This window comes from Cibotium barometz, chromosome 61 (assembly GCF_041138505.1).
Source record: "Cibotium barometz isolate CiBa-2024 chromosome 61, ASM4113850v1, whole genome shotgun sequence".
Classification (NCBI taxonomy): domain Eukaryota; kingdom Viridiplantae; phylum Streptophyta; class Polypodiopsida; order Cyatheales; family Cibotiaceae; genus Cibotium; species Cibotium barometz.
Window position 1 is genome coordinate 32,930,824 of NC_141106.1, and position 26,452 is coordinate 32,957,275.

The 26,452-nt window shown below is 43.5% G+C and overlaps 1 protein-coding gene across 2 annotated transcripts in view; it reads right to left on the reverse strand.

Annotated features, from left to right (window-relative positions):
* The window catches only part of LOC147604802 (Phosphoglycerate mutase family protein), a 73,501-nt gene extending 51,998 nt beyond the window's left edge, over positions 1-21,503 (reverse strand). Inside the window, exons 1-2 of one of the 2 annotated variants that reach the window (XM_086794676.1) lie at positions 21,083-21,503; positions 20,378-20,623 (exon numbers count right to left, since the gene is read on the reverse strand). In XM_086794676.1, the coding sequence (XP_086650802.1) occupies positions 20,378-20,623; positions 21,083-21,471 (635 nt within the window). In that variant the 5' untranslated portion in view covers positions 21,472-21,503. The remainder of the gene's footprint in view (positions 1-20,377; positions 20,624-21,082) is intronic. The other variant, XM_086794677.1, reaches the window with a different exon arrangement.
* Between the last annotated feature and the right edge of the window lie 4,949 nt (positions 21,504-26,452).

Sequence of the window (26,452 nt, forward strand, 5' to 3'; positions counted from 1 at the left end):
CCAAAAAACATGAAATAAAGCCAAATAAATCTAGAAATTTCCCTTTTTAGGGCTAGATAAAATGCCATTTTCACACATCCCCTCTCAAGCCAAAAAGGGGACCATGAGAGAAGATGAGAGAAGATGAAGGATACCGGGGTCCCACACTGGCAGAAGGAATGTATCCCCCTCTGGAAGCAAAGTATGATAAAGTCAGAGAGGAAGATCGTGATGGCAAAGGTGGTGCAGATGAGGTGATGTGGATGGGATGATCGTCTCCCAATGTGAGATCTTGAACGGGGCTCTCCTCTGAGTAAGAAGTCCCATTCCCTTTGTGGTCCAGATCACAGTTCAAAGAATCAACTTCTAGTGAGAAAAATTGGTCCTCCGGCAATGCAGGTAGACAATCCATGCTGTGTGCTCTCGAGGTCTTCAATCCCTTTGCTCACGATAGCTCTGATACCATGTGAGGGCAAAAGGACGAAAGGACCAGATGTACGAGAGATCACAGCAAAACAACACAGCATGAAATGGGTGAGTGAGTGTATATATGATGGTGAGTGAAAATATGTACAAGAAGGCCCACTAATGAGAGGTGACGACTAGTGCAAAAGCAAAGATGATGTCAGAGCTGAAGCACAGTCGATGACAAAGGCTCGCGTCAATGTGAGGCAAAGGCACTCCAAGAGGTGGTCGGTGTTGAAGGCTCGCATCAGTGGATGCACAGGCACTCATAGGAGGTAGTGAGCAGCGGAAGGTGAAGTGATGCAGACTCTAGTGACAATGGTGCCGCGGTACCTGAGGGGTGATGAAGAGCAGAGAGGGCTGCCATCCCGAGTGGTGGTGGTGCAAGCTCTAGTGACAAGGGTGCTGCAATACCTAAGTGGTGGTGAGGAGCAGAGAGGGCTGCCATCCCGAGTGGTGGAAATGGTGAGCAGAGAGTGGGTTTGTTACATTCCCATAACGCCGCGGGCATTACCACAAGAGGGGACGGCCTCTGGCTCACCACCCAGCCATAGAGGAAGAATGAGGATTGCCCCTCATCCCCCAGGCTATATAGTGTGTGGCCTGCCGTCCACACTAGCCTGGCCGCCCATGACTCCGCACGGGCGTCCTCTCCCACTGAACCCCGGACATGGCCATCCGGTCTGCCGTCGGTCACAGGCATTACAGCCTACGTGACATTACCCCCCCTTTAAGAAGAGTTTTCGTCCTCGAAAACAAACTGGGGAAACCTTTTGGAAATTGCACTACGGCGTTCCCAGGTAGCTACCTCCTCATCCCTATCTGTCTATTTAACAAGTACCTTCTGGTACACTTTATGTCGGGTTTGTCTGTCTCGATACCCAAGAATCCTTTCCGGTTCATGTGGTATCTTTGGTGGAGTGATCAATTCCACGGAAAGTGGAAGATTAGTAAGGGCTCACTGGTTGTTGCCAGAGGCTCTAAAGTGGACACTCTTTACTTTATGCATGCAGGTGTTTGTCACCATGCTAATGTAAATGCAACCGAGCTGCCGGAAATCTCTATGTGGCATAGCCGGTTGGGACACATGAGTGTCAAAGGAATGGAGCAATTGTCTCGTTTGGGTTACTTGCCTTCTCTAAAGTTTTCAAGTTTTCAGTTTTGTGAGCATTGTATATATGGTAGGCAACTACAGTGCCCCCACAAGAAAGCTCTTGGACAGAAAGATGCTCAGTTAGAGCTTGTGCATACAGATGTATGTGAGATGCCTCAGCTTTCTTTGGGAGGGGCAAAATACTTTGTGTCTTTTATTGATGATGCCACACGCAAGGTGTGGGTCTATCCTCTTCGCTTGAAGAGTGATACATTCTCAGTGTTTCAGAAGTTTGTTGCTCTTGTTGAGAATCAAACTGGCAAAACACTGAAGGCTTTGCGTTCCGACAATGGTGGAGAGTATACGTCCAAACAGTTTCAGGACTTTTGTGATGCTAAAGGCATCAAGAGGGAGCTCACTACTCCTTATGATCCTCCACAAAACGGGACAGCAGAGAGGATGAACAGGACCATACAGGAGAAGGTCCGTTCTATGTTGTCACATGCTGCATTACCTCATGGTTTTTGGGCTGAAGCTGTTATGACAGCCGTTCACCTTATAAATAGGTCACCTAACACGAGGCTTGGTGGGAAAGTGCCAGAAGAAGTATGGACAGGGAAGCCTCCGTCATACAAGCACTTGAGAGTGTTTGGTTGCGTTGCGTACGTGCACATACGCAGGGAAATGCGCACCAAACTTGATCCTAAGTCTCACAAATGTATATTCCTAGGATATGGTGACAGAGGTGAAATGGGGTATAGACTTTGGGATCCCATGAATAGAAAGATCATACGCAGCAATGATGTCATTTTTTATGAAACATGCATGTATAAGGAGCCTGCAAGGCAACAGGAGCCTGGCAGAGTCATCTTTGATGATGATGGACATCATGGACAACAACAAAGGGCTGTAAATCAGCCATTACAGCAGGAAAACCAGCCCTTAAATGGTGCTGAAAATGGTCCAAATGGACAGCCAGAGATGGCAGAAGATATCCCTATGGATATACCACAGTTAGAGGAGATACCGGGCATGATATTTCAGCCTTATGGCATGGAACAGGAGCCACCAATGGGTGATATGCAAGCTGGACAGCAACCTGCAAATGATGGTCATTGGGTACGGAGGTCCACTAGACCCTCCAGAGCCCCTGACAGGTTTGTTCCAGGGGTTGACTACTTGATGCTCACTGACTGTGGGGAGCCCTCATGTTATAAAGAGGCTTTACAGAGGGCAGACAAGGCTCTATGGGAGCGTGCCATGAAGTCAGAGATGGATTCTTTGCATAAAAATGAAACATGGAAGTTGGTGCATTTGCCTGCAGGCAAGAAGGTTTTGCCATGCAAGTGGGTATACAGGCTCAAAGTTGCACCAGATGCAAAGCCAAGATACAAAGCCAGGTTAGTGGCTAAGGGCTTCAAGCAGGAATATGGTGTGGACTTTGATGAGATCTTCTCTCCAGTGGTCAAAATGACCACACTTAGAGCTGTGTTGGCTTTGGTTGCGCATGATGATCTGGACTTGATTCAGATGGATGTGAAGACTGCTTTTCTTCACGGTGATCTCCATGAGGAGATATATATGCAGCAGCCAGAGGGTTATGCAATAAGTGGAAAGGAGAAGCTTGTATGCAAGCTGAAAAAGAGTCTTTATGGGCTCAAACAGGCACCAAGAGAATGGTATCATAAATTTGATACATTCATGAAATCTCAGAAATTCAGGAGAAGTGACATAGATCACTGCTTGTACACCAAGAAAGCTTTGGATGGCAGTCTATTGATTCTCATTTTGTATGTTGATGATATGTTGATTGCCGGGAAATCTCGTAAAGAGATGGATGCCTTGAAGAAGAGGCTGCATGAAACCTTTGATATGAAGGATTTGGGTGATGCAAATCACATCTTGGGTATGCGGATACTTCGGGACAGAAATCAGCATGTGTTGTATTTGTCTCAGAAGGAATACATTGGCAAAGTCTTGCAGAGGTTCAATATGGACGGGGGGAAGAAGGCTAGTACTCCTTTGCCTCCATATGTGAAACTCAGTGCTATGGACAGCCCACAGTCGGATAGAGACAGGGCTGATATGGCCAAGATTCCGTATGCTTCAGCTTGTGGCAGTCTCATGTATGCCATGGTTGCTACTAGGCCAGACATTGCATTTGCAGTGGGAGTGGTTTCTAGATACATGGCCAACCCTGGCAAGAAGCATTGGGAAGCAGTGAAAGGTGTCATGAGATACCTGAAGGGCACACAGGATTTGTGCATTTGCTTTGGCAAACAGGATGCATTAGTGCATGGTTACACGGATTCGGATTATGCCGGTCATCCAGATAACCGGAAATCTACTACCGGTTATGTATTTACATTCACAGGAGGTGCTGTGTCATGGATATCCAGGATGCAGAAGTGCACTGCCTTATCTACTACAGAGGCCGAGTATATTGCAGCCACAGAGGCTTGCAAGGAGGCATTATGGCTATCTCGGTTAGTGGTTGATTTGGGATATACAGGGGATATTCCATTGTTGCATTGTGACAGTCAGAGTGCCATCCAGTTGGCAAAGAACCCTGTTTTTCATGCAAAGACGAAGCATGTGGATGTGAAGTATCACTTCATCAGAGAGGTGATAGAGAACAAGCAAATTCAGCTTGTAAAGATTCACACGGATGACAACCCGGCTGATCTGTTGACGAAGAGTTTGCCTCCGGAGCGGTTTGCTCATTGCAGACACTTGATGGGCATTGGATGAGGCCACTTTCAGCCTTGATATGGCCTTGTATATTATTATGTACATGCTGATTTTTTCTTTTCCTTTACTTAAGGGCACTTTGCCTTTAAGTGGGAGGTTGTTGGGGTAAAGGCGTTATGCCCACCCTTATAGTGTGTACAAGCCCATAAGTTATAGTACATAGTACACTTAGTACTTTTAATGTACTAAGTGCACTATGTGTACTAGTGCAATATACATGTGTGATAGGGGAGTCACACACTCATGCCTTATGAGTTGACTTATCCCCACAACTCTCTCTCTCTCTCTCTCCCTTGCTTCTCTGTGTATGTCTCCCATGAATGAACTCTAAACCCTAATTCTGGTTTTCTCCCCATCAGACCGCACTTGGACTATCAAAACTATACCCCGAAGGCTCGGCTAGCCTCTCCGGACTAACTCTCGCCTCGCTACCTGCCGCACCTACGGCCAGTCTTTCCGGACTAGCATTACGTGCCGGCGAGGAAGGTGGGCGAGGCTGTGACAAAGTGCGTACGCGTACAGCGCGCCAGACCTCTGTAAAGACAGAATCATGCTCGCACAAGCCATGATTTGGTATTTCAACCAAAACCTTAAGGCAAATTTCATGCCTTGATTTTGCATCATGTCATTAGCACAGAAGCTAATGTAATGGAGAGCACTCTAGTAGCGCAAGTTCTTAGACTATGCTACTAGATATTTGTAGACTACGCTACCATGTTGCTTCACCTTGTTAAAACTTCTCCTTGGAAAGCTCTACGGCCATAGGAGAAATAAACTAGAGCCAATCTAATCATGCATCACAATGATTAGTTCCAAAGCTGAGAGATACTTTCTTTCTTAGAGTAACATCTTTGCACAAGCATATGCTCTAGAATCTTGTTGAGTTTCTAACTACCATCAATCTACGGATGGTTAAACTCCACTCTAACTCAGAGTAAATGTAACTTTGAAAATTTTTATTCAAATATAACACGGATGACCTCGACAACTCACTAGGACTAGTGATGTGTAACTTTTAAGTTACTCCACTCTCCTTGCTTATTCATACCATCGAACAAATCGGTCCCTCGATTTGAGCAACGTCAACATATTTATGAGTACCTCGATACTCATGGATTGTGGTTCGGTAATTTAAAATGTTGATCTAGAGTATTTTTACTCGAGGATCTTAATTTTATTAGCAGTTATGTATTAGTAGTGAGTAACTACATACCCACTATCATCACACTAGTAGCTCCATACTAGTCTGTGAGTAACTCTGTACCCAATGGTGTACCTTCCCCGAGTGGGAGTACCATATACAGCCATCTATAACAAGATGCTTAAGTCACTTGCTGCTAAGAAGTGACTACACAAATTGACCCCTCCATCGCACATTGCAGTACAATCTCTGGTATTACAACATGAATTTTTGGACGTCCTTATCATAGAGGTCAACTTAAAAACTTAGGTCTTGTGGAGTCTCGGCTGACCTAACCACACCACTGGTGACTTCCTACAAAAAAAATGTGGCGCCGAAGTCACCACCTAAGTACATGGTCTTCATCTATCATCTATGGAAAGTTGTAAAACATTCCTGCGATGGATTTTTATCACCCTAAAATTATTGTGCACTATTTTAGTGTGAAGAGCTTTTTTCCTGGGTACCATGGTTCACCCCAAGCTCATCTGTTGCTAAATTCTCCGATTTAACAAAAGATATGTCTGCCTCCGAACACTCCAGTTCAGTCCCAGACTTTGAGTTTACTTCTTAACACTCCGGTTAAGTCAAAACTCACCAGATCCAGTAGGATTTACCACTAAGCTCTCCGGCTTAGCCTTCTATCCTAACTCAGCCTGAGTTTATGTACACTACATATGTCGGATCCGATACTAACAACAACCAGGCTCATCTGGAGTGAGATACTACTCACTATTGCCATGTAAAACCTTATTAAATCCTAGAAATGCTCCACTCATTTCCCAGGGGTCATACGACTTATAGGGTTTACACGCACATGAACTTATAAGCAAAATAGCCGGTCATGCAATATTACAATTGCTTATGTAGGAAAGTAATATATTTCCCAAATTCATATGGTAGCAACTAAAATGTGCTCACAATCGCACACTTATGTTGAACATAGGCAAGACTACGCTTGCAAAATGCTATAGGGCGTCCCCCATGCATGAAATTGTCCAACCAAACTAGTCTTACTGCTAACCTCTAGATTTAGATCACCCCAGAACTAAATCACTCTGTTAGCACTAGCACACCATCATGGTCTTGCTACCTAGAGCTTCTCCGAACTCTGTAACACTGGGTTTTATCCCAACTTATGGCTATATTTGGTAATTCGCAAAGTTCAAATTTTATCTTGCACACTTTATCACTACAGACAAGTGTACATACAGACCTGCCAAAGAGTCAAGTTACATGCACAAGCCTTGGTGTCCCATTCCACCAAGACTACAATCAATTCCGTGAGAATTTGATGTCCCATACCATCAAATTACCACCAAACCAATTGATGTGACATATAAAAAGGCTCTTTCCCCCCTCGAAAGATCACCACAAACTCTCGAGCAATGGGATGTCGACGCATGGCAATAAAAAGAAGAGAAACCATGCTAGTAAGTTTAAGAACAGTTCTCTTCGTCGATCAACTTCTATAAGGGCATTGAGCATTACATCTCAAGACTATACCCTTTCAAATTTACCTTTGATTTCTACAAATCAATCCTAAATCTGCTATTATTATCTAGGCGTATGCTAATCCCTCAGATTAGTACTCCTAGATAAACCATTCAATTGAGTACTGCTAGCGCAGCACTGCTAGCTCCTTTATCCCAAGTAATACACACCTTACCAGGCAATCACGTGACTAAATCAAACTAGTCACTACTCTCTAGGCCCAAGTAGTGACACTATTTTGTTACTTTTAACAAGGGCCAGCTTGCCTCTACGGGCCAAAGCTCTCTTGTTGCTACAAACAGTAAGCAACTTGTTTGGACACAAGGCATAACCACATCAAGACTACGCTTGTACATGGTTCTCATTTGCCAAAGTTTATCACAATCTTCTAGCAATTGTTAAAAGATTGTGAAGGGTTATGAGCACTACGGCTCAATTAGGCTTATCTGATTTCTCGTGATAAGCACTTCGTCTAATTTGGGCACAACTAACGCCATTGCAGGTCTCTTAGTCCAAGTAAAACACACCGCAGTTTTAGATTTACACTATAGCCAAACTACGTGACTTTGATGGTCAATACTAAGTCTATGCTCAGCTTAAATTTAGTCTCTCCGAACCAAATGTGTGATCACCACATGTGTTATTCTCGAGGCGTTACGGCCATAGACGTGTTCACTAGGCACAACGGCCATAGAACGGCTCTCTCTCGAAGGACTCGGCACTACGGCCGTGGGATTTGTCTCTCTCTTAGCACACGGCGCTACGGCCGTGTGAGGTGGGTCTCTTTCGTGGAAAGCGGGCACTACGGCCACACGGCACAACGGCCGTGTTGGGTTTGTTTCGTGGGGTGTGTCTACACCACAGAACAAACACAAATTTGTCCGAACAAAACTTTAACTTTAGCAAGACGACGCTCGCAAAAGTGTAAATTGAAATCTGGCGAGGCTACGCTCCCAGAGTCTTCATAACAAAAATAAAAATGGTTGAGAGGCTGTGCCTTGCCAGATCTTTCCTCCCCATCCAAGAGAGGATTCGTTTGAAATTTTTCATTGTTAATTTCATAAAAATGAACAATAAAAATATATTTTAAAAAATATATAGGTTTTTTAACCCTTTTTTTTTTCTGGCCGTTGCAGCGCTGGTTGGCTGCTGTTTGCTGATGGCGGGCCGGTCCCTGGCTTGGCTACCGTTGCCCCTGGCTGGCCGGCGTTGGCTGGCCGCCGCCGCCGCCGCCCCCGCCGCCTAGTTGGCTGGCCGGCCGGCCTGGCTGCCCGCCTGGCTGGCCTTCAAGGCTGGCTCTGGCTCTGGCAAAACAGTTGCATTGCCATCCTCCTCCACACGCCCGCCCCGTAGCCGGTATTCATAGTCGAGGGAGTAGGTCGTGTCTTCGCCTGGGCTGCGTTCGCCCCCCCCACACTGGTCAACATAGCAACGGGCGCATTTGTTTTCTTCGCCTTCAACAGCAGCTCCACACAACGCAAGTCATCGCAGCCTAAGGTTGGCCACGCAGCCATCGCATTCAACAGCCACTTTGGAAAGGCCTTCGCACAACAACCCTCCTTATCGCAAGGGTCTTCGCCCTCTCAACTTCCACGCGCCGCCGTCGCCTTGTTGGTAGCGCAGGTAAAAGCGTGGGGCTGTGGGGCTGCTCTTCGCCCCCCCCCCCACCCCCACACACAGTTGCAATTTTTTCTCTACATCGAGATTAAAATGGCACAGACACATCGATTTCAAAAGGAAAAAAAAATGAAATAGCTTACCTGCGATTCGTTTGCTGTGTGTGACCAGGAGAGAGAGAGAGAGAGAGTGTTCTTCCCTTGCATTCTTCCATGGCCGCCTCCCTCCACACCCTCCATTCAAGATAAGGATAAGGAGACGAATGGTCGAAAACCATGGAGTGGGCTCCGGTCCCCCTGTCACGCGCGGGCTCTGACAATCCCATCGAACCACGCTCTGATACCAGTGTTACATTCCCATAACGCCGCTATCTACGGGCATTACCACAAGAGGGGACGGCCTCTGGCTCACCACCCAGCCATAGAGGAAGAATGAGGATTGCCCCTCATCCCCCAGGCTATATAGTGTGTGGCCTACCGTCCACACTAGCCTGGCCGCCCATGACTCCGCACGGGCGTCCTCTCTGTAACTTGGTTGAACACAATGCTAATCAATACACTTAAATACACTAAGATTTGAAGGACACTTGCTCAAATACAAGAAGTAAATTGCTGAATTGACAAGAGGCACACAATGAGCCGGAACGACCGACCCCTCCCTTGAGTAAATTGTATTACTATTGGAGAAATTCAATACATAGCTTCACGGGCATCCATTGCCAAATCCTCCATGCCAATGCATATGAAATTCAGCATTTAGAAAACAATGGTATGTCGATGTAGATCACCAAGGAGCTGCCTTGATGCCCGGCCCGACTTCAGTGCCCATATTCTCTACCATTGGCTCTATGTTCTACCAAGCAAGGTAGCAACATCTTCAAGAGCACATAGGACAAGAGAAATACTACACAGGGCGGCTAAACAAGGAGTCCTGCCCTTCTACTGAGTAAGTAATGACAACACATTGTCCAATTAGCTTACCAGTCTTCATAGAAGTTGTTGCAAGCGGAAGCCTTCGCGTTGGAAGCTTTAGAAGTGTTGATATCTTCGATTTGCCGCAATCCTTCGCGACAAAAGTCTTCAAGAGGATGAAGGGAACCTTGGGAAAGCTTCCCCTATGGTTCAACTTGAGAAAGGAAGGCTGAAATTAGGGTTTTCAGCAAAAAGACCAGAAGTTACAGCAAAAATGAGAGCTGTTTTGCTGAATTTCAGTCATTGGGAGTGAGTAGGAGAGTGATTAGCACTTGGAAACACTCTTGGAGGCTTGGAAAACACCCTAGCAAGTTGGGTATGGCTATGGAGAGCTTGGAAATGGAGAGAAATGGTGGAAAAACAGAGTTTTCAGCCTCCAAAAATCCTCATGAAGAGAAAACACGAATTTCTCTTAATAAGTAAGTGAATTGGGGTCCAATCAGGTGAAGGGACATGGGGAGATGCCCATTTATGAGTAAAAGGGGAGGATCAGGTCCTGGACATTGAGTCTTGTCCGCCTCGGGACTTCAGTGAGTGTGAACTTGGAAGCGGTTATAATTGTAAGTGACTTTTGGGCGCCCAAACTTTAATGAAATGGGAACGCACTCACTTATAAATATTGGCTAAGTCCTAAGGGCTATTTGAGCCTAGATTGGGTAATACTTACCACCTGTTCACATACATGCCACACAACCATGTCAGCAGACAGTTTCACACGCACGGTTCACGGGCGGGCGTCCCCTAGCCCGGAACTACACATAGGTCATGCAGGCATGAAAACAGCATGCAATTTCATTTGCAGGCAAGCACATAAAGATGCTATGCAATGCAGCATTGGCATGAGCAATTCCCGTTCATGAAACCATATAAGACCAGGCGTTTCCAGGCAAGTATACGCAATACCAGACCCAGTGGAAAGCCAATCCTCCAGGCGTTTCCGGGCATGTACACAAAGGCACAAGTCCCAGCGGAAAGCCAAGTCCTCCAGGTGTTTCCGGGCATGTACACAAAGGCACAAGTCCCAGCGGAAAGCCAAGTCCTCCAGATATTCCGGGCATGATAACATCAAGTCCCAGCAGAATATCATATCCAACTATACAGCATGACACGTGTCAATCACCTGCATAGGCATATTCCATAAGCCATGGACACCAATCCAATATGTACATAGTGTGAAAGCAAGAGTGAACCATTTGGGTGGCCAAATGGTGACATTCCCCCCCCGCTTCTAAACAGTTGTCCGCAACTGAAATGCATCCAAATATGTCTGAAGCACATGCGGGCAATCTTTGAAGAACTCTTCATCTACCCATTTAGCATCAATGGGAAGATAGTTCTTAAACTTCACAAGGTAATGCCTCACAACTTTGCCTGCAGCAGCAAGCTTGCGTTCCTTGTGATACACAATCTGCTCTGGCTGCAAGATCTCCTCAAGCTCATCCACTTCTGGTGGATCCTCACTGACCATTTCACTGGGCTCCGGCCCTACATACTTGCGAAGGAGACTCACATGAAAAGCATTGTGTATGTGCCAATGACTAGGTAATGCCAATCTGAAAGCCACTTCATTGATCTTCTCGATCACTCGAAAAGGTCCATAGTACCTGGTTGCAAGCTTAGGATATGCGCCCTCTTTGCCAAGCCTCTTTGCAAGTCTTGCTTTCTCAAATTTCAGCAATACCCAATCATTCTCTTTAACATCCAATTGCCTTCTCTGCTTGTCGGCAGCCTTTTTATGCTTGTCTTGTGACCTTGCAATGGCTGTCCGCACCTGAGCAAAAGCAATATCCAAGTCTCTTACATACTCATCAGCTGCAAATATCTCATCCTTTGTGCGAAGGATGGGTGGCAAAACCACCTTACCATAAACAATCTCAAACGGGGCCTTTCCCGTAGATGCATGCACCGTGTTGTTGTATGCAAATTCCACAAGCGGTAAGTACTTCTCCCAAGAAGACTTCTGATCCGCCACATAACATTTCAAGAGATCCAACACGGCTGAATTTGCAGCCTCACTTTGCCCATCCGTTTGAGGGTGATAAGCTGATGAGAAGTCCAATTTGGTACCCATATTATCAAATAAGGCTCGCCAAAAGAGACTTGTAGTCTTGGGATCTCTATCCCCCACAATGGACTTCGGCATTCCATGATGTTTGAACACTTGTGCAAGATATATTTTAACCATATGCTCAGCTTTGATGGTCTTTTTGACCGGCAAGAAATGAGCTTGCTTGCTAAACCTGTCCACAATTGTCCAAATTGCATCATTACCCTGTTGGGTACGTGGCAAGTCCATAATGAAATCCATTGTAATACTTTCCCATGGCTGCGTGGAAATAGGCAATGGCTGAAGCAAACCTGGTGTCTTTTGCCTATCAAATTTGACCTTTTGACAGGTGATACATGCACGTACATGTGCCTCTATGTCCTTCCGCATACCTGGCCAAAAGAAATACCGCTCAATCATTTGCGTAGTAGGCATTATGCCTCTATGACCAGCATATGGAGGAGCATGGCACTCATCCAAAACCTTTTGCCTCATGTCAGACACCACACATAGGCAATTATCTTTCATGAGATAACCCTCTTTGATCACATATGAGGCATGTGCATGACCAGCCATCAAATCAGCCCAAATAGTGGCAAAATCAGCATCCGTATGATACAAATCACGCATGGTAGACAAGTCTCCATGAGAGGCAACCGAGATAGCTGCTACATACGGCTTTCGTGACAATGCATCGGCCACTACATTCTTCTTTCCCGGGGTGTGCAAGATCTGAAAATGAAACATAGAGAGGAAATTGGCCATCCTCATATGCTTCTCTGACAATTTAGTTTGAGTAAGAAAATATCTCAAACTCTGGTGATCTGTCTTCACAGTGAAATCAGCCCCAAGAAGGTAATGTTTCCATATAGTAAGTGCATGAATTACAGCCAAGAGCTCTTTCTCATAAATGCCAAGAGATAGCTCTGCATCATGCAATCTACGACTCTCATAAGCCACGGCATGTCCCTCTTGATTAAGGACAGCCCCTATGCAATTTCCAGATGCATCACATTCCACACAAAAAGGCTTTTGCAAATCCGGAACGATCAACACTGGACCATGAGTAGTTGCATCTTTCAATTTGAGGAATGCATCTCTCTCTACATTAGTCCATTTGAACACGGCCTTCTTCTTTGTCAAATCATGCAAAGGAGAAGCAATCCATGCAAAGTGCCGAATGAACCTGCGGTAGTAAGAGCATAATCCAAGAAAACTGCGGATCTCATGCACCGAACTCAATTCGGGCCAATTCCGAATTGCATCAATCTTTGCAGGATCCATCCGCACTCCATCTTTGGACACAATATGCCCAAGATAATGTATCTCTGACAAGAAGAACTCACTCTTCTTTGCATTTATGAAGAGTTTATGCTTATGGAGCTCTTCAAAAACAATAGCCAAATGAGCTTTATGCTCTTCTTCGGTCTTCGAGAAGACTAGTATGTCATCAAAGAAGACACCTGTAAATTTCCTGTACCCACGGAATATGCGATCCATCATTCTATTGAATGTAGCCGGGGCATTTGTAAGACCAAAAGACATAACAAGATACTCATAAAGCCCAAATGCTGTCCTGAAAGCAGTTTTGTGTATATCCTGAGGCACTACACGCACTTGATGATATCCACTCTTGAGATCAATTCGGCTAAAGCATGCCGATCCATCCAACTTGTCAAGGATGTCGTCTATGCGTGGAATCGGAAACCGATTCTTGATGGTAAGCTTATTCAAAGCTCTATAATCCACACACATACGAAAGGATCCATCCTTCTTTTGAACCAAGAGGACGGGTGAACAATATGGAGAAGAGCTTGGCTGAACCAAACCCTTCTCAAGAAGTTCATTCACTTGCTTCATGATCTCCTCTTTTTGGGATGCACTTACACGATAGGCTGGCCTATTAGGTGGTGAGCTACCCGGCACAAGATCAATGCGATGATCTTCCGGTCGTACAGGTGGTAACTCATTTGGTAACTCATCAGCAAAACAATCATTGTGCTCTTGCAAAAATTTCAGCCTATCATTACTAAGAGTGTTTACATGTACATTATTTTTCTCAACATGATCTCGTACAAAAATCAAGTACGCAAAAACACTCTTTTTCATTACTTTCTTAATTTGTACATGAGATACAAGGGGAATGGTATCACCCTCTTCACCAGCATCAATTACATATTCTCGGCCTTTATGTATGAAGGTGATCCTGTTAGTCTTGTAAGCCTTGCACGGATCAATACGTGTATGCCAAGGCTTTCCAAGCAATACATCACAGCCATTCAAAGATGCCACAAGAAAATCCTCATGATCCACATAGCCTTGAATGTGTATGCGCAACTTGCCAAAAATAGGCATGACCTGCACTTCTCTACCAACAAAGGCAGCCCCTGCTTCAATTTGAGGACCCATGTCCTCCACTTCAATACCCAAAGCAGCTGCCATCTGAGTGGATATGAAATTCTCCGATGCACAATCATCAAACATGAACAAAGCAGGTTGATCTTTGAGCTGTCCCCAAGCTTTACATACAGCCCTATCTTTGCTATCATGTGCAGTGTTGCCCTGCACATCCGGAACCATATGCACATTAGGCTTCGGTACATTAGCATTTTCAGCTTTGTTCTTCTTATTTGGGCATGCTCTTGCCATGTGCTCAGTGCTGCCACAAGTAAAGCATTTGCCTTCACGCATATATTGCTCCTTCTTCTCAGCACTAAGACCAAAGTTTGCCGGCTTATAAGGACGCTTGTTAGCAAACTTATTTTCAGCTTTTGGACCTGATTTGGCTTGGTTTTGGTCCCTTTTAGGTGGCTGTCCATCATTTTGCAGGTTTTGGACAGCCCTCTCTTTGCCTTGAAATGAGGGTTTAGCCTTATTGGATCGACTCAATTTGAGTTCCAATTGCTCGATGGCGGTGGCGGCTGCGATTAATTGGTGTAAGGTATGACCAGGATACATTTGTAATCCCGCTTTGTACACGGGTTGCAATCCCGATTGAAACCTTCTCTTCCTTTCCGCCTCGGTGACATGCATAAATGGAGACACCTCCAAAAGCACTTTCCAAAACTTTTGTACATATGCATTTACCGATTCCCCCTCATTTTGCTTTACCCAATCCCACTTCATTGTTATCTCATTCAATGCATTGGGAGACAAGAATTGAGCATAGAACCTCTCCTTGAACTCTTCCCATGATCTAACAGGATTCGGTGAGAGCTTCTCCGTGAGCCACCAATGGGCAGCAGTGCCTTTCATGAACATGCTTACATGCCGGATCATGGATTTCTGAGTGAAATCCTCATCACTGAAAGCAATATCAAACTGGGCAATAAAAGCAAGTGCCTTTGATGCATCGTATTCCCCATGATATGTGTCAAACTTCACAGATTTGTCTCCGGCTTTGAAGTCACGAGACTTTGATGCATGTGTGTGCATCTCAACATGTTTTCCCCCATGTTTGTCCATTGGGACAGTCCCTGTAATTGGCATCATTTTTGGACCAAAAGGTAATGCATAAGGCATAGATACATGTGCCCTGTATGCATGAGGCATGGCTGGCCCCTCAACATGCATTGATACATTTTCAGCCATAACTTCTCCCTCACGAGCACACTCGAAGGCATGAGTGGCATGAGAGATACGCGGAATACCTGCACCAACAGAAAATTGCAGCCCATGTTGCATGTGTTGTGCATGTACATTTTCAGCCGGCAATGGCATTTGACATACATTTTGACCACTGCCATAAACATTGTATCCTTCACGGGCTACATGAGATATTCCTGCATGGCGTGAAGTCACTGATTGTTCCTCTCCCATAGCATGGAGATTCATCCTCTTAGACATAACTTCTTGTTCGGGCACTTGTGGGGATTCCAAGACATGTGGGATGGTTGCCTTTTCTGCATAGGCATCCTCGGTACGAGCCAAGTATGCACGTGCTGCATCCCTCGGTTGCATGTGCAACTCTTGAGCAATCATTGCCATTGCATGATCCATATAAGATTCAGCTTTCTTGGTCTTCAAACTGTCATGTACCAATGGATCCTCGCGGCGATAGAGATTCAATTCTTCTTGTTGTGCTTGGAGAAGAGCCTGCATACGAGTAAGTTCAGCCCTCAAGACTATCGACTCTTCTTCTTGCATCTTCTCTTTGCCACGAGACGGCTGTCCCACATATTCATGTTCCCTATTGTGTACCACATGAGTTTGCTCATCCTGTAAAGCATTGGAGGCATGCATTTCATTGTCCCTGCCTCTTGTATTAGCATCTCCAACATTCATTGTATGGCTGTCCATAATGTTCTAAGTGTAGAGATAGCTAGTGTTCACGGTGATCGTCTCTCACGATAGAAGTGAGAACCGTATGCTCTGATACCAATGTAACTTGGTTGAACACAATGCTAATCAATACACTTAAATACACTAAGATTTGAGGGACACTTGCTCAAATACAAGAAGTAAATTGCTGAATTGACAAGAGGCACACAATGAGCCGGAACGGCCGACCCCTCCCTTGAGTAAATTGTATTACTATTGGAGAAATTCAATACATAGCTTCACGGGCATCCATTGCCAAATCCTCCATGCCAATGCATATGAAATTCAGTATTTAGAAAACAATGGTATGTCGATGTAGATCACCAAGGAGCTGCCTTGATGCCCGGCCCGACTTCAGTGCCCATATTCTCTACCATTGGCTCTATGTTCTACCAAGCAAGGTAGCAACATCTTCAAGAGCACATAGGACAAGAGAAATACTACACAGGGCGGCTAAACAAGGAGTCCTGCCCTTCTACTGAGTAAGTAATGACAACACATTGTCCAATTAGCTTACCAGTCTTCATAGAAGTTGTTGCAAGCGGAAGCCTTCGCGTTGGAAGCTTTAGAAGTGTTGATATCTTCGATTTGCCGCAATCCTTCGCGACAAAAGTCTTCAAGAGGATGAAGGGAACCTTGGGAAAGCTTCCCCTATGGTTCAACTTGAGAAAGGAAGGCTGAAATTAGGGTTTTCAGCAAAAAGACCAGAAGTTACAGCAAAAATGAGAGCTGTTTTGCTGAATTTCAGTCATTGGGAGTGAGTAGGAGAGTGATTAGCACTTGGAAACACTCTTGGAGGCTTGGAAAACACCCTAGCAAGTTGGGTATGGCTATGGAGAGCTTAGAAATGGAGAGAAATGGTGGAAAAACAGAGTTTTCAACCTCCAAAAATCCTCATGAAGAGAAAACACGAATTTCTCTTAATAAGTAAGTGAATTGGGGTCCAATCAGGTGAAGGGACATGGGGAGATGCCCATTTATGAGTAAAAGGGGACGATCAGGTCCTGGACATTGAGTCTTGTCCGCCTCGGGACTTCAGTGAGTGTGAACTTGGAATAAGTGACTTTTGGGCGCCCAAACTTTAATGAAATGGGAACGCACTCACTTATAAATATTGGCTAAGTCCTAAGGGCTATTTGAGCCTAGATTGGGTAATACTTACCACCTGTTCACATACATGCCACACAACCATGTCAGCAGACAGTTTCACACGCACGGTTCACGGGCGGGCGTCCCCTAGCCCGGAACTACACATAGGTCATGCAGGCATGAAAACAGCATGCAATTTCATTTGCAGGCAAGCACATAAAGATGCTATGCAATGCAGCATTGGCATGAGCAATTCCCGTTCATGAAACCATATAAGACCAGGCGTTTCCAGGCAAGTATACGCAATACCAGACCCAGTGGAAAGCCAATCCTCCAGGCGTTTCCGGGCATGTACACAAAGGCACAAGTCCCAGCGGAAAGCCAAGTCCTCCAGGCGTTTCCGGGCATGTACACAAAGGCACAAGTCCCAGCGGAAAGCCAAGTCCTCCAGATATTCCGGGCATGATAACATCAAGTCCCAGCGGAATATCATATCCAACTATACAGCATGACACGTGTCAATCACCTGCATAGGCATATTCCATAAGCCATGGACACCAATCCAATATGTACATAGTGTGAAAGCAAGAGTGAACCATTTGGGTGGCCAAATGGTGACACTCTCCCACTGAACCCCGGACATGGCCATCCGGTCTGCCGTCGGTCAACACAGGCATTACAGCCTACGTGACAGGGTTGTTGTCCCAAGGTAAATTGTAGAAGAAAAACGATGATAAACTGTAGCAGAGAGTGGGCTGTTGTCCCAAAATATGTGCTGATGATAAAAACGTTGAGATGTTGTGTTGTGTAGCAGAGAGGGCTAATGTCCCATGAACTAAAGATAAAAACGCTGAGGTGTTGTATGTAGCAGAAAGGGCTGCTGTCCCGTGAGCAGATGTAAAACGCTGGTGTGCACTGTGTAGCAGAGAGGGCTGCTGTCCCGTGAGCAGATGACACGCTGGTATGCTCTATGTAGCAAAGAGGGCTATTGTCCCATGAGCAGAAGTAAAACGCTGGTGTGCTCTTATGTAGCAGAGAGGGCTGCTGTCCCATAAGCTGAGGTAAACGCTGGTATGCTGGAGCTGACAGGCGATGATGATGATGCAGATGTAGTGCAGGCTCCGATAGTAGCAACAACCAGCAGGTGTGGTACCAAATATGATCTATGAAGGGGTACAAGATGTGGAATGATAAGGCGAATGCTATACATAGTATGTGGGGCTGCTGATTGATTGGCCAGGCCAGGGGCTGCGGCCAGCAGCAAGACCCAAAAAACATGAAATAAAGCCAAAGAAATCCAGAAATTTCCCTTTTTAGGGCTGGATAAAATGTCATTTTCACACACTTTGTTCTCCCTCTTCGTCGAAGTTCGCCATAGTGTGACGAAGATAACGCACAAAAGAGAGAGAGAGGAGGGGAGTTGGACACAGTATTGGGTGGTGGGAGAAGTATGAGATCAGTACCCCTCACTTGGTGAGTGCAACTCTAAAAGTCAAGACTGTTATTTCAACTTTTAAGTTATAACATGTACATAATACATTGATCAATGATGATTATACTTACAAAGTTTCTATCCTTTAATGGCAGAAATGCCTCACCATTCGGGTCCTCTCATAGGATTGCAATTCGGATCCTTGTGAGAGGAACTGGAGCACTTGGGCCCTCTTCCATGCAAAGAAGAGGAACACGTTGTCTACTTCTCATTTTGGAGCAATTGCAATCTCCACCTAATTGAGTAGTCGGGCCATCCGATAGAGCCTCGCCAGGTCAATGTCGATAAAACGACATTGAGAAGGTGAAAGATGTCTGAGCACGGCATATATGCCATGTTGTATGAGAAGTTGATGGCACCTGCTCGTGCCACACAAGCATTATTAGCAGGTGCTAGTACCAGTGCAACAATCGAGACGAGTGCGGCAACTCAGGCAACATCGTCCTCTTCTGAGAGTGATGCTGAGTCAACCGAGGAGGCTATTGATGAGGACACCGAGGATGTTGAGGATTGAGTTCCCAGACTCCAGATTGAGGACTCTAGTCTTTGACACTAACACGCTCCTCTAGTTTGTCATTCATCTATCAGCACGCTTTACTTTTATGTATTTCAGGCTTCAGTTTTCTTTTTTTGTATCAGCTCAAGATTCAGACTTTTTGTGATCACTTTAAGTGCTCACTGGACGGAATCTAGATCTTGATTCTTGATGTTGCCAGTTTATTTATGTCAATTGGTCGGTTGGGTGCCCAATGTAACTTGGTCACCCTGAATCTTTAGTTTTAACTTGTAAACATGTTTTAATGTGTAAATGATCCATGTTTAATATTGTTTTGTAGGCAGGGCAACATATTTTTTGCATATTACAAATGTTTTGGGGCTTGTACCCCCCTTGTATGAAACGTTTTTGAAACGTATGGGATTTGAAAGAAACGTTTATGAAATGCATTTCAAAAAACCCTGGTAACTATGGAAGGAACCAAAGCAATTACAATCCACTACATTTGTTGGCAGCTCCAGATCCACGTTATGATTGCTCCATCAATAAAAATACAGAAAGGATGTTCCCATGAAGCTAACTTGAGAATCAAAACACGGTATGATGTCCCAAAAAACACATAACTAGACTAACAAAACTGATGAGGTTAGGCTAATGCTCAGTCCCTACCATAAATCATCTCCTTCTTTCATCATTCAGCAGTGAAACACAGCAGCTATCATGTGTGCTTGAGTCTTTTGACTTGTGCATACACATCTTCGGCAAAGCAGTGTGCTACAGTCCAAGCAGCCATAGAAGTTATCTTCAGCATTCAGCCATCAGTCCCACATCCCCTCATCAGATTTGGGTGTGCACATTGGCTCTCGAAGTGGCTCCTAAGTTGTCTACAGACTGCTTGATCGTTCAGCCACCAACATTTGTTATATCTCGTCCTTGCGTTGGCATTCCAGCGTCAACCGTCATCAAGTTAGTTTCTTGGTAAAGTGTGCATTGTAAAGAAATTCTTCAAAGTAATAAAAGCGAATACTCTTGCTTGCGGGAGGGGGCCCTTAAGTGGGTAGTTGGGACCCAATCTAGTGTCAACTCTCCATCTTCTCTCTCTACAGCTCTATCTCCTTGTTCAAAGATTAAAGTGGATTGCTTAAACTCACTCCAACATAAAGATATAAAGGCGGCCTTGCTGCAAGTTACACGATCATACCGGTTGCATGCTACAAAGAAGGTCCATCGAATTAATACATCTTCAAGTTTTGCAGGTCAAAGTCGATTTAGAGATGCTTCTTATGGATACAGATCACAATCCCTAATTCCTCATGTGTACGTTTCAGGGTCAACCAATCAGAGCCCTACGAAGCCCACATAGAAATGCATGTTGACTCTAACCTGCGGTTGATGTTATTGAAATAAGCGATGATTTCAGCTGCCTGGTATGCTCTCTGTGTTATGGACGGCCATATCCAGCAACTCCCTTCACATGCTCCCATCTCCTTCAATTGAAGTGCAGCTTTCAAGGTCTGTTTCTTGCCGTCCTCCGACAATCCGCTTTCTATGTTAGTCTTGGCAACAGGATTTGTGTTTATAATGCCAATTCTTTCGAATTCCGACTCGCCCGATCGAACAAGATAATACCTGGAGGCAGTAAAATCTAATTAAGAATAAAGTCTTAAGCCTGCACCCTAGACTTAAGCCTCTTGTAAAAGGCGGCACATTAACCCTTAGACCTTATTTATGACTACCCTAGATTGCAAAATTAGAGGGTTGATTGATTTAGAAGGTAGTATACTTGCCGATGAAGGTTCAAATTATCAAACCCTAGAATCAGTAGGTTATGATTGACCCTAGAATGATTGGATTATGATAAACCCTATAATTATTACATCATGATTAATTAGAGCATGGTTAATCGATACATTAACACTAGAATGGTTAGAGTCTGATTATACCCTAAAATCAATAGACTACAATTAACCCTAGAATGATTAGAGCTATTGTAATTAACCCTAGTCTAATTAAACAGTAGGGGGGTCTTTTTTACATATTGAAAATAGTAGATTAGCAGTATACCCCAAGAGGGTAAGAGTCTCTGACCTGTTGTTGAGGGTTGGTGGAGGCATTTGCACTAGTGAGGCATGGGCTACTCCAAGCCCGATGAGATTTTGAAGAGCAAGTGGCATTTCCCGGTGTTGGGCGCCAGCAGAAGCGATGAGGGTCGCGACAGTCCATGCGAGAGTAGCCCTCCTCGCACACTGTTTTCTGGGCAAACAATCTAAGAAACCATCTTTTTGATTGCCTGTTTTGGGATGATCCAATGTGGTATTCGAAGACTCGCTAGAAAGGGTTCCCTTGCAAATGCCTTCGCTGGTTCCATCGTGCATGCCACGACAAGAGCTGCCATGAATTCTCCCAAACCCACTCCCAAGCAAAGGGCATGACCACCAAGTTCCCAATGCCATAGCCATTGCTTCCTTTACATGCATTGCTTGAGCACAATAAAATAAAGGCTCGTTTCCATGCACTACTAGTAACCATTAGGGTAATTGCTTGGTACAAATAAAAATCTCGCATTTTTAAAAAAAAACCATTAGGGTAACTCCAAAAAAAAAAGATATACTTCTGGAAAGTTGAACATCTTGGCTTCACACATCTTGCCCTCCAGTATTTGCTTCACACTACGTCTTGCCCTCCAATGTTGGCTACAAGAAAAAAATATTAAGGACTGAGTTCGAGCTCACGTTGTCATACAAGACATGGATGAATCTAGAATGCATGGGTAGCCAAGATGTATGGGCACCAAAGTGTGACTCTATGGGTATCCAATCCCTTTGGCCATGTGCATTTATAGCTCAAGTGCGACATTGAAACAAATTGTTTCAAGCCTATGAATTCAGCATTCAGCAATGGCAAGGCTTTGTGAACAAGGATTTTCTTATATGAAAATGTTTACCATCACAGTTCAAGGGTTTAGAGGCGGTCACAAACAAATAGAGTCACATACATCAATTGGTGGCTCTAATTATGTGAACCTTGAAAGTTCTAAAATTCTAGGCATATATGACATTCGATGTGAATGCTAGAATGTGACGAGTGAACCATTGAATCCTACAACGCAAGTGAATGCATTAATTTCAAAAGATACCTAACACTATTGTGTAATGCAATGTAGACTATGCACACTACATTACGCTCCCTATTTTAATGTTTTGATAACTTTGATTAAGCGCATTGTATCAAATTTACATCTGTTTTAAAAGAATTTGCTCCTAAGGTAGTGTTTAGTAGCGACGGTTGTATGCTTCAGTTGCACCAATGATGACTGAGAACAGTCCCAGCATACGCTTGCACAAAAAGAAAATGCTTGTTAAGAAAAGTGTTAACTGACATGAAGTATTATCAACATACAAAATTTAAGTACTCTCTTTCATATGTGTGAAAAAAAAACCATACACAGTGTATTGCAAAGAGGTGGCACAAGTCTTTCCTCAAAATTACAAACATAGGAGAACTTGCCCTTACCCCATTTAGAGACACACTTTCAATGTTGAAAGTGGAGCAATGGGTTCTTTTCCAATGCCACATAACACGAAACAACATACTTATAGTGTGCTTGGTTTAAACTAGCTTATCTCACAGCCTTCGTAAATCTTTGAAATAGCAAAGTTAATGTTGTGGCTCAGAGTCATATTATCATGTTAGGCTAAACTTTTGCACTATTGCATACACCTACAATAATAAAACATCATAGGTGACTATAAATAAGAATCTAGCAAGCTTTATCTCCCTTTTGCTTTCTTCCCATCTCTTTCCTCTGTGATGATGCATCACATCTTTGATTATCCCTACTCGAAGCATCACTTGCCAAAGCTTAATGCACTCTCAATCTTCCCCCTTGCCAAATAGCCCCTCTTCACTAGAGTTATTTCTTTACCTTCCTTGACCATCATAACTTTCATGATGCTTAATCACTCATCATTTTTTGCTTGTTTGTGTGTAGCACCATGGCTTCTTTCTGTGTAGTAAGTGATTCTCCTCTTTTTTCATCTTCCGTTGAGTTTTGAGGGTCCATCACAGTGTCTTTTCATGGTCTAACAATATGTTGTTTCCCTTTTGCCCCTCTCATTTTGAGAGAAAGATCTTCAAGTTTTTGCTTTGACGATATTCATGGCTTTAATGATGACAATGCTAGTCATATAATGCTGGTTATGATGACCATCCTTTTTAGCTCATAGAATTGAATTGGACTCACACACAATGCTCAAGACAAGAACACAATGGTGTAGAGTGTGAGAGAGATTGATAAGCTCAAAGGAGAGAGATGAAGCTTGCTACAAGTACAAAGAAGAAAGTACAAAATGAGCAGCAAGAGATGAAGCTCGCTACAAGTACAAAGAAGAAAGTACAAAATGAGCAGCAACCCTAAACTGTGGATGAGGTTGCTTATATTCTAGCTAACCCAAAGGTGTCTGTTCACACCTAGATGGCCATGGGCAAAAACCCTGGGACAAAAGTGCCCATGGGATAATTTCATGGCCTCACAGGACACTACTACCATATATCTAACAAACCCACCTATAGTATAAATGTGAGGTTCACAGCGATTGCAAAGCAGTCTCTTAAAGGGAAGAGACCTAAAGCTTTACAGTGGAAGGTCTCAAACTTTTTTAGTGAAAAGATTTGTCGCATTTTATCATGTGTATTGCAATAAATCATATTGATCTCTCCTACACATGGACTCTCTCTCTGACATAGTGATAATGCACTTTAATAATGTGTTTGGCCCTGGCATGAAAGACAGGATTCTTTACAATTGCCGCTGTTGCACTCTGACTATCAGATGAGACTACGTGTGTTTGAAGTGACACAAAGATCCTTCATCAATCTTCTCATTCAACTATCACAGTAATGAATGTTGCTCTATATATTCAGCTTCATGGGATGATGTTGCCATAGTTGTTTGCTTCTTGTTAAGCCAAGATATGCATAAATTGCCATCAATTACCAAGAAAGAAGCAAGTTTCCAGATGTGGTCTATTGTGTATCGTAATTGCTTGCCCAATCAAAATCATGGAAGGGTTGCATTTATAAATCACCCCCCTTGGCATAGAAATATCCAAGATCTTGAGTGCCTTGCATGAAGATACGTTTAAATGCATGGTACCTGGGCAGCAATGCATAAACTTTAAAAGTTGTGACACACCATACTAGATGTCTGGCCGTGAGTTGCACAAATAGATTAGGCATCCAACAACTTGATCATATAAGTGGTTATGTTGAATGGTTCACCAGCATCCTGTAGACTAAGCTTTACACCAAGCTCTATTGGTGTAGAGATTAGTTTTATATAAACTACATACCCAAGTAGTAGTGTAAAAATCCAAGATCTAACATGAGGCAAGGTTAGCCTTGAAAGCTATAATGAAATCCTCATTGGTGCCTGTCACATCAGTAGCATGGCATCTACATAGAGAATGACAGCAAGCAAATCTTGCTTATCCTTTTTCACATATAACGTGCTTTTTGTAGGACTGTTTTGAAATCCCTATTTAGTCAAATAGGCATGAATCTTATAGTACCAAGCTCTGGGAGCTTCAAGAGATTCCATAACTTTGTGGGCCATGTAGAATATTATCAATGTTTCATCTTGAAATGTGTAGTGATTGCCAAACCAATATATATATTATTAGTTTAGTCAAATAGGCATGAATTTTCTAGTACCAAGATTTGGGAGCTCAAGAGATTCCATAACTTCGTGGGCCATGTACAATATTATCAGTGTTTCATCTTGGAATGTGTAGTGATTGCCAAACCACTATATAGATTGCTAGTTTAGTTTGCGTGGACTTAGGAGTGTGATGAATTCTTTGAAAAACTCAAGAAAGCCTTGATAAAAGTTCCTATCTTATGGTGGCTAGCAAACCTGGAGATTGAATTTCATGTATATAAATGTTGCGAAGCATGGAGTTATATGCATTCTTACTCAGCTAGGTGAGCACAAACTAGAGTATATAAATGGACATTTAATTTTATGCATATAAATGTTTCACAGCATGCAATCATATGCATTCTTACTCAACCATGTGATGAGTACAACTTAGATTATCCAATCTATATCTCATCAAGGTAAATAAACAGTGTGTAGCACAATCATTCCACCTTGGAGAGGGAGGGGTTGGCAATGGTCTATACAATTAAGAAATTTGGCATTAGCTTATTGTGCTAGCCATTTTAGTATTTATGTGGATCACTAAACACTTTTGTATTTGGTCAACAAGCCTCGTCCTAATGGAAGGATATCTAGGTGAATCTTGTTACATTTGGAATATAATGCTAAGACTAGAGTGTGGTGATAAAGAAGCAACACATCATAAGGCCTCAGAGGCTGATTACATCACACTTTATGTAGGACAAGAGAGGTGAAAAATACGATGGTTCTTTCTCTAGAAGAGTATGCCTTCTGTTGGAGCATCTTTGACCTCAGAGGCTGATTACATCGCACTTTATGTAAAGACAAGAGGGGTGAAAAATACGATGGTTCTTTCTCTAGAAGAGTGCATCATATGGTCTCAAAGGCTGATTACATCGCACTTTATGTAGAGACAAGATGGGTGAAAAATACGATGGTTCTTTCTCTAGAAGAGTGCATCATATGGCGTCAAAGGCTGATTACATCACACTTTATGTAGGACAAGAGAGGTGAAAAATACGATGGTTCTCTCTCTAGAAGAGTGTGTCTTCTGTTGGAGCATCTTTGACCTCGATGTAGTTTGCTTGCTTCTTTTTGTGATAGCAATATTCTTCTAGGTGACCAATTTTTCCACAGTAGTCACAAACAAGCTTTGGTTTATCTTTATTGTGACATTCATTCTTGGTATGACCAAGTTTTCCATAGTGATAACATCTTGGAAGTTGAGATGTTGATTGATTTGTCCTTTGAAATCTCCCACCCTTTGTGTAGAATGCTTTCTCACTTAAATGTGATTTGAATGATTATTTATCCTTGAATTTTGATTCATGTTTAAGAAAAGATGATTCTATATCTTGAATTTTCGTGTTAGGCAGATTTGTAAGTGTAGCAACAACAAGTGATTCATATGGTTCTTTGTCAACACTCTTTAATAACATAGAATAGATTTATCTTCTTCAATAACTTTCTTTAATGCACTAAAGTGCAATTTGATACCTTTAAACTTGCTGATATGTGTCCCATGGTCTCTATGTCCTTCTTATCGAGCTTGTAAAACTGCATGAGAAGGTTCATCTTTAAGCTCTTTAAGTTAGTGCCAAAAATCTTGTTAAGCTCATGCCATGCCAACTTGGCGTCCTTGATGCCAACAATGTGACTAATCATATCATCACCAAGATTTTGAACAATAAGTCCCAATTCTTTGTTATTTTGAAGTGGCTCAACCTCCACTTGTTCATCCTCAGTTAGGTGCCAAAGCCCTTTACAACATAAGCAAG